At 43.4% G+C, this 8,431-nt stretch overlaps 1 protein-coding gene across 1 annotated transcript; it reads left to right on the forward strand.

Annotated features, from left to right (window-relative positions):
• The first annotated feature begins 3,030 nt into the window (after positions 1–3,030).
• On the forward strand, positions 3,031–6,163 carry LOC123447780 (probable E3 ubiquitin-protein ligase RHY1A). The gene is made up of 3 exons (XM_045124449.1): positions 3,031–3,357; positions 5,096–5,292; positions 5,399–6,163. Exons 1-3 carry the CDS (start codon positions 3,211–3,213, stop codon positions 5,832–5,834), a joined length of 780 nt encoding a protein of 259 aa, XP_044980384.1. The 5' UTR covers positions 3,031–3,210; the 3' UTR covers positions 5,835–6,163.
• Positions 6,164–8,431: the final 2,268 nt, after the last annotated feature.

The raw sequence follows: 8,431 nt of genomic DNA on the forward strand, positions 1-8,431 counted from the left end.
TCTTAAAAAAGAAAAGAACGCCTCCGTACCATCATTGACAAGCTCGACCGTCACGCAGAATTACGTGTTCTAGCAACGCAGGAGATCGAGCTTAAAAGCCAATCTAATGTGCAAGTAGCACGTATGCTGCGTGAGGAAGGAATCAAATGGTACCAGATATCTAAGGCGCTAACCTTGTTGAAAGGGGACTCGAATACGATATATTTTCATAATGTCGCCAATGGCAGATATAGGAAAAAACGTATGCATTCCCTTAATCAGGAGGAAGGCCGGATCGAAGGCCAAGAACAACTCAAGGCATATATTACAAAGTATTATAAAGTTCTATTCGGGGCTTCGCAGAAGGGAAATATTTCCATGGATGAGTCACGGATAGATGATATCCCTCAAGTATCCGCCGAGGAGGACTGCTTTCTAAATGCTCCCTTCATTGAAGAGGAGGTTAGAAAGGCAGCCTTCCAAATGGAGCATAATAAGGCACCAGGACCACATGGTTGTCCTGCTGAGTTTTACCAGCCCTTCTGGGAATCCATTAAGGCAGATCTTCTAGATTTATTCGGATGCTTGCATTCCGGGCAACTAGATTTGTTTCGCCTAAACTTTGGGGAGATCATTTTGCTACCTAAAATTTTGGAGGCAGAAAGGATACAACAATATAGACCTATATGCCTTCTTAATGTTAGTTTCAAAATCTTTATGAAAGCTGCAACTATTAGGCTAAATTCGGTGGCTGATCATGTGGTTAAACCTACACAAACTGCTTTTATGCAAGGTAGTAAATCTTGGACGAGGTCATTGTTTTACCCGAAACCATACATGAGGTGCACACTAAAAACTTAATGGTGTAATTTTCAAGATAGACTTTGAAAAAGCCTATGATAAAGTCAATTGGTCGTTTCTACAACAGACTTTGAGAATGAAAGGGTTCTCACAAGAGCGGTGTGCCTTGATCCATAGCTTTGTTTCTCGAGGTAGCATCGGAGTAAAAGTCAATGATGACATAGGACGCTACTTCAAAATAAAAAAGGGACTAAGACAAGGTGACTCTATATTCCCATACTATTCAATTTAGTAGCGGATATGTTAGCGATCATGATTGACTGGGCTAAACAGGATGGTCAAATTGAGGGGGTGGTCCCACATCTAGTGGATGGAGGATTATCAATCCTTCAATATGCACATGACACGTTTCTATTTATGGAACACGACCTAGATAAATCACCGAATCTGAAATTAATATTATCAGCGTTCGAGCAGTTATTTGGGCTAAAAATTAATTTCCATAAAAGCGAATTGTTTTGTATTGGCGAGGCTCGGGATGCAGTTGCTCAATATGCCAACTTATTTGGATGTGAGCAAGGAAAATTTCCTATTAAGTACTTGGGCATACCAATACATTATAGAAGATTAACTAATGCAGAATGGAAGCACGTTGAAGAACGTGTGCAAAAAGGACTCACGGGTTGGAAAGGAAAATTGCTATCCCTAGGAGGGAGACTAGTTCTCATAAATTCAGTACTAACTAATATGGTACTGTATATGATATCTTTCTTTCAGTTATCCAAAGGAGTCTTACAAAGATTGGATTATTTCCGATCGAGATTTTTTGGCAAGGGGATGGTGAGAAAAAGAAATATCGACTTACTAAATGGAATGTCGTTTGCCGACCAAAAGACTAGGGAGGACGGGGTATCCATGACCTACAGGTTAAGAACTCAGCCTTCTTGGGTAAGTGGCTTTTCAAGTTACTTACGGAGGATGGTGTGTGTAAAACACTCCTTAAACGAAAATACAATGACACAAAACCGTTATCACGGGTCATATGGAAACCCGGGGACTCACATTTTTGGGCTCGCCTAATGGCGACTAAGAAGCATTTATTTCGCTTTGGCGTATTTAAAATTAAGGATGGATCGGAAATTAGATTCTGGGTGGATAAGTGGTTAGGGAATACCACCCTTCGAGAACAATATCCGGATCTATACAATATTGTGCGACACAAAGGTGTTATGCTTGCATCTGTTATGCAAGGTTCGCCACGAGATGTGACGTTTAGACGGGACTTAATTGGTACGAGACTACAGTCTTGGCATGCCTTGTTGGACGCTTGGCATCGGTTTAGCTATCACAAGGTACTGATGAGTTTCATTGAAATCTATGTGAGAATGGGAAATTCTCGGTGGATTCCATGTATAGGGTGATGGTACACTCCAATGTCCCAGCCGATAATAATAAAAAATTATGGCAAATGAAGGTTTCGCTGAAATTAAAGATATTCGCGTGGCACCTTCGCAAAGGTGTCATTTTAACTAAGTATAACATCATCAAAAGCAACTGGCATGAAAGCACGAAGTGTGTATTTTGTCCTCAAGAAGAGACAATAAAACACTTATTTTTTGGTTGCAAGTTCGTACGTTCCATTTGGTCAACTATCCAAATGGCTTCCAACTTGTATCCACCCACTTCTCTTGCCAATGTTTTTGGTAATTGGTTAAATGGGATAGATAATAAGTTTAGAACCATTTTAAGGGTAGGAGCGCTTGTCGTTATATGGTCGCTTTGGCTGAGTAGAAATGACAAGGTTTTTAATGATAAAAATTTCTCTCGTTTGCAGGTTCTCTTCCAATGCACAGGTATTCTCCGTTCGTGGTCTACCTTACAACGGATGGAGTTTTGAGACCTTTTTACGAAGGTTTGTGTGCGATTCGAGAAGGTGGCGAGGGATATTTTTATCCCACATGGATGGCAGCTTGATCTCCGGATAGGTCCTTCATAGGGCGACGAGGATTTACGTTTGCACGATTGTATTACGTTTGTTGATGTTTTATTTATCGTACATTTGGTCTGTGACTGTGTGAATCTTAGCTATGGAGAGACCAGATGTAATGTTTAAACCGTTCAAGTAATAAAAGCCTTTTATAAAAAAAATATGAGAAATCTTTTGCCTTCATTAAGAAAAATATGTTTCTTACGTATATCTATGAAGTTCTCCATCAACGCCGTGGGGCTGCACGACAAGAGCCGCCGCGTTGGCCATCTCATCCGAAGCTCATAAGCATACAAACCCCAACTTGGGCGGTAAACGACGCGAGCAGGCGACGGTGGCGGGCGCACACGTCGGCTGCCGGCCGCAGAACCAAAAAAAGAGCACGACAAGATGCAGCAGCAGTGCACAAGGAAAGGCGAGGCTCACTTCCCTCTTGTGTCTGCATGCCGATCGCCGCTAAGCTCTTCTACTTCCAGCGCCGCCGCCCGCCGCCGCCGCCACCGCTTCCGGAGCCCGCCGGGCCCCGCGGCCTCGACTCCCCCGCCGCCCGCCGCCGGGTTCACCCCATTCGCGCGGCGCACCACGGGCCGGTGAGATGACACTCCTTTTTGGTGCTCTGTGTAATCCAGCTTATGATAGGCGTGCCTTGTGTTCGATGAAATGCCACACCTGGTTGTTACCGGGTACTACTAGCGAGCAGGAGGACTGCAGTCAGCTCTGCGTGAGTCCAAGCGACCCCGAATCACTGAGAACCCAGATAGTATGATTGATTGAGGATGGTTTAGCACGCAATGGCTCCTCGTGGGTCTACGTTATACGATATTGTGGAACAAGGATTAGATTCTGTCTTAAAAAAATGCAAGTGGAGATTCCAAACGGCACATTCTCCTTGAATATTTTGGTTACTGCATAGTTTTCAGACAAAATGATGATCCCTCGTCATGATTGGGGTGGACAGTTTGATTCTCTAGAACAACCATTTTGGCAAGGGGACATAAGGTATATGCTCGCAAAAGAAAAAAGAGAGGCATAAATCATGTCCAGTGCTCCAAATCGACAATTCTCTGAAATGATCATTTAGAATTCTATGACTGCATTCAGGGTGACCCTACAAAGGTGTCATTTTGCATTTCGTACGGAGTTACCAATTTTTTCGTTTATGTGATATGGTTTTTGTTTGGCCAGTCTGTTGGTTAATCCGAAGCTAGCCACGCACTCATGGTGTTAAATTACTGGTGCGAAATGTGCCAAGGTATTAACAAGAGGGTGCCTTTCATGTATATGGTGCTGCTCACTAGTCCCTCCGTCCCATAATGTAAGAGCCTTTTTTTAGACTAGTGTAGTGTCAAAAATGTTCTTATATTATGGGATGGAGGGAGTAGTACTTACTGCTACGTGCTTTTCATGGGCAAGCTGTTGCTCTTGCTCCAACATTTAAATATCGGTGCATGTAACATATATTTGATGTAACTAGCATTTAGCATGATCATCATAAGATATATTGGCCTTGTGGTGTCATCTTGGATCGCCTATCTTTTGTCAGTACAAGAATAGTAACAACTAAGAGCTACCTTGGGTGGGCTAGGAAATCCTTGCTAGCGCAGGAGAGCCGAATCGGCTCGCTTCTGACGGCAAACTTCTTGTGCGAGAAAATCGGTGACTCAATCATGACAACGGTTTTCGTTTGGCAAAGGTTGGTAAAGCAAATCAACCAAACCGCTTGATGAGGCAACGCTGGCAAGACGTAAGCTGGCTAGATGCGCTAGCCGAGCTATTATCTAGCTACGCAACGTAACCAAACGCACCCTAACAAGTGTAAAGTTCAAGTGTACAGTTAGTTTAGTTACATTTTCTGATTTTCCAGAGTTTATGTGAGTCTGCTGAGCTGTGAGCATGTAACAATTAGAATGCAGTGCACTGCAACTAATTGCAAAGATGTGCAGTTTATACTTCTGTGAGAAAAGTTCAGTTATCCTGGAAGTGTTCCACAAAAGTTTTATGTTTGACCAGTAAACCCATGAGGGCGCTATGGATTGCAAACAATCATTTGTTGGCACTAAGTGCTTCCGTTGAAGATCTTCTAGACATGCTTAGTCTTTTTATGATTGGTCAAAGTGTTTGCATCCTCTTTCTCGCTTATGTAATTTGGTAAAAACTGCATGATTAAATGGACATCTCTTTCTATACAAAGATGCAATGTAGAAGTGCAAGAACACTTTCCAGATTAATTTTGTTTCCAGTACCATTGTGAAACATTGGTCATTACTAAGTATGAACTTCAGTGACTCGGGATTGTGGATATCTCATCTGTCAATTTATATAACACAGGGCTATGAAGTTGTTCGAGCAAGCCAGATAGAGCGAGGGGCGTCCAGCGGAAGCATAACCGAACCCACAAAGAACGTGCTCTTCAACACAGGACAAAGCATCAACGCATCAAATGACCGACTTCCTGATGCGGTTCGACAAGCCAAGGAGCGACTTCATCAAAGGCTCCGAAGTGTAGACCTATTTCCGGAGAGGAGGTGGGCATGGGCATTTACCTCACACTGTTGGTTCATCTTAAGCACCAATCTATGCACTTCGATATTTCCAGTTCTGCATTGATCCTCGGTTTCCCGGTTGTTGCAGGCAAGCAGCACCAGCCGTAGGAACCATTTGGGCCGGACCTTATCTTCCCTCTGAATGTGATATCTGCTCATCGGAGGACGGCAGATTGGCCGACCGGACTTTTAGCTTCAACTCCAACGCCTCCCTGTCAGGCCACAAAGTTAAACACATCACAGCAGAGACGTTCAGCTACACGGTGGTGGTAGCACCACATGATCTGAGGGCTGTCTCCAAACTAGGACAAGAAGCTCTCCAAGGAACAATCGGAGGCGACAACGAAGCGGAGTCCTCCATGGACTGTTCGATATGCCTTGAAGGATGCCATGGTGCATCAAACAGGCTGATCCAGCTGCGCTGCAAGCACATCTTCCATTGGGCCTGCCTGGAGCAGTGGCTGCAGTCCCGCGCCGATTGTCCGTACTGCAGGGCGGGCGTCGTCCTACCACGGAAAGAGTGACCTGGAGTATTAGCAGCGCGTTGCGGCTTTTGTAAAAGAAAGAACACTCGAGTTGCTACTTGCTGTGTGCTTTTTTGAGATGTTTGCTTCAGGATCAAGTTTTGCTGCAGAAGGCTTGAAACAGAGCTGGCCTTGCTGCATCTCGTCAGTCTGTAGCTCAGATTCTGCAGTCCTCTGTCCATTTTTTCTTTTGAGGGGCACGACCTCACTTGGGCGCCCCTATGTCTGGCATTAAGCGAGACGGGTGTGAACCCTCGCTGAAGGGTGGCCATTTATTAAATGTTAAACAAGTATTTAAAAATTTTAAATGAGTATTTAAAAATGTAAAATGAGTTTTGTAAAAATGTTGGACATGTGTTAAAAATGTTTAGTTTTGCATTAAAAATATTGATTAAGCATTTGACAATTGTTTAATGTTCATAGAATTGTTTTGCACATGTTTTATAAAATATTCATGAAACAATTGAAATATGTAAGAAATATGTATAGAAAATGTTGGCCATGTGTTAAAAAAATATTAAATTTGTATTGGAAAAATGTTAGGCGTATATTGGAATTCTCTTGACATATACACAAAATGTAGAATGAAAACAAAAAGAACAAAAAATGAACACCGAAAAATAAACAAAATAAACCATAAAGCAAAACAAAAAGGAAATTAAAACCAAAGAAAAAATGCAAAAAAAGAACAAAATAATTAAAAGTGGAGATAAAAAGGAAACAAAGAAGATGGAGAAACCCGGCTTGAATCACCTCAAGTAGGATGCTAATTATTTTTAAATAATACAATTTTTTATTAATTTTGGAAAATATTACGTTGGTTCTATAATGTTGAGAAACAATACACCGTCGGACGCTGTGAAGCTGACTGGATCCACTTGGCCCTACCGAAGTCGACAGGAACTACTCGGCCGCGTGGGGGCCGATAAGTGTCCACTCGGTCACGTGGCAGCTTACGACTGGCCGGAGCACGTCACTTGACCTGGGCGGCCTCCAGTCGGCTACGACGAAGCCGAGTGGGCGAGTTGGCCACGGCGAGGCCGACAGGAGACAATACAGCCACGGGCCGCGCCGCGCCCCCTTCTTCCTCTTCTTTCCCTCATCCCTTCTCTCTTCACGCTAAAATGCCTCGATCTTTCTAAGAAATTTGAGTTGATTTCTTCCCCTTTTTCCATCGCAATTGGATTCTAGAGGGTTAGGGGAGATAAGGGAACCCTCGATCTCTTTATGGGGTAGCTCGTGGTGGTGGTTGTGGAGGTGGTTGAGGTGGTGGTGGTGGACGTGAAGGTGAAGGTTCTCATGGAGGTGGTGGTTGAGGTGGTGGTGGTGTAGGTGGAGGTGAAGGTGCTGGTGGACGTGGTGGTGGTGAAGGAGGCTCTTGCGTTCATCGTTCTTCCCTCGGTGTTCATCGTTCTTTCACTGTCGTTCGTCGTTACTTCGCACGCTTCAAGAGTAAGATTCAATGTTCATTCCCGTAGTATTTAGTTATGCGAATATTTGTAGTTGCTTTCTTAATATATGTAGATGTCAAATATTTAGGTGACTGAATATTTTTAGTTGCTCCGCTGGCTTATGGTAATATATTTAGTTCTACTGAAGTTGATTTGGTAATAATTTTAGTTTGTCCTTCTCTTAATATTTGTCGATGTTGAATAATTTTTTAACTCTGCAAAGATGTCACATGTAGTGAAGTTAGTTATTTACTACGGCGTTGATACTGTTCAAACAAATCATAATGGAGTTGATCTGAATGAATTTCAGTACATTGAGGTGCGAGCGACTACCTCTCAAACATGGTGTGTTAATGAGTTGACAGAATGGCTGGCCGGATGTTTAGGGTTTAATACTGAAACGCACATCGTCGGTGTTCATGCATTATGGACCTGGTCCAGTTCAAATATTTTCTTTTATTTGAAGCAAATAGAGTGGGACTCTCAGTGGATGCGCTGATTTCAAATTGCGAGAGTACGGGATGTATTTGTGTCACATTAGTGCTCCCCGTTGTGAAGCAGGTTAATGCACCTGAAGTCAAAGGTGGTTACGGTTATGGCCAGAGCAGTGAATGGATGCATGATTCAATGTAAAATTATGCGTCCCATCCTGGTGATGATGTTTATGAATCAGGGCAGTGCAGTCAGGCGGAAGGAGGAAACGTTGATGATTCTGTCAGTGGCCACGCGGATGCTGACGAGATAGATGGGCACATGCAAAACCACATGGAGGATGAAGATAGAGATGGTGATATTGTTGATGATTCCGACGAGTCGGACGAAGAAGAGAATGCAAAGGAGGTGCCTAATCCTGCATCACGGAATCAGGACTTCTCGTCTGCAATGACCGTGAATGATGTTCATGATTCTGCCTGGCAACATCACGAGAACAACACAGCGATAAGTGCCATGTATCCAAACAAGCAAGCCCCTGGATGATGCAACCATTGATTGGGCAATGTCCATGCAAAGGGTTTTTCTAGCGATGTGTCAAATCAGAAATACTTGGCAATGGTATGCAAGAACTTAGATTGTCCCGCGAGGGTGCATGACTATCTCCCTAAGTATGGCACAAGCTGGGTGATCAGCTACTTAGTTCATCACACT

Source organism: Hordeum vulgare, chromosome 4H (genome assembly GCF_904849725.1).
Source record: "Hordeum vulgare subsp. vulgare chromosome 4H, MorexV3_pseudomolecules_assembly, whole genome shotgun sequence".
Lineage (NCBI taxonomy): Eukaryota > Viridiplantae > Streptophyta > Magnoliopsida > Poales > Poaceae > Hordeum > Hordeum vulgare.

Excerpts from the sequence above, each read along its gene's own strand:
- LOC123447780 (XM_045124449.1), top strand. The coding sequence starts at position 3,211 with ATGCCGATCGCCGCTAAGCTCTTCTACTTCCAGCGCCGCCGCCCGCCG. Across the intron at positions 3,358-5,095 it reads GCGCGGCGCACCACGGGCCG|GGCTATGAAGTTGTTCGAGC; the intron begins GTGAGATGACAC and ends TATATAACACAG. Across the intron at positions 5,293-5,398 it reads GACCTATTTCCGGAGAGGAG|GCAAGCAGCACCAGCCGTAG; the intron begins GTGGGCATGGGC and ends CGGTTGTTGCAG.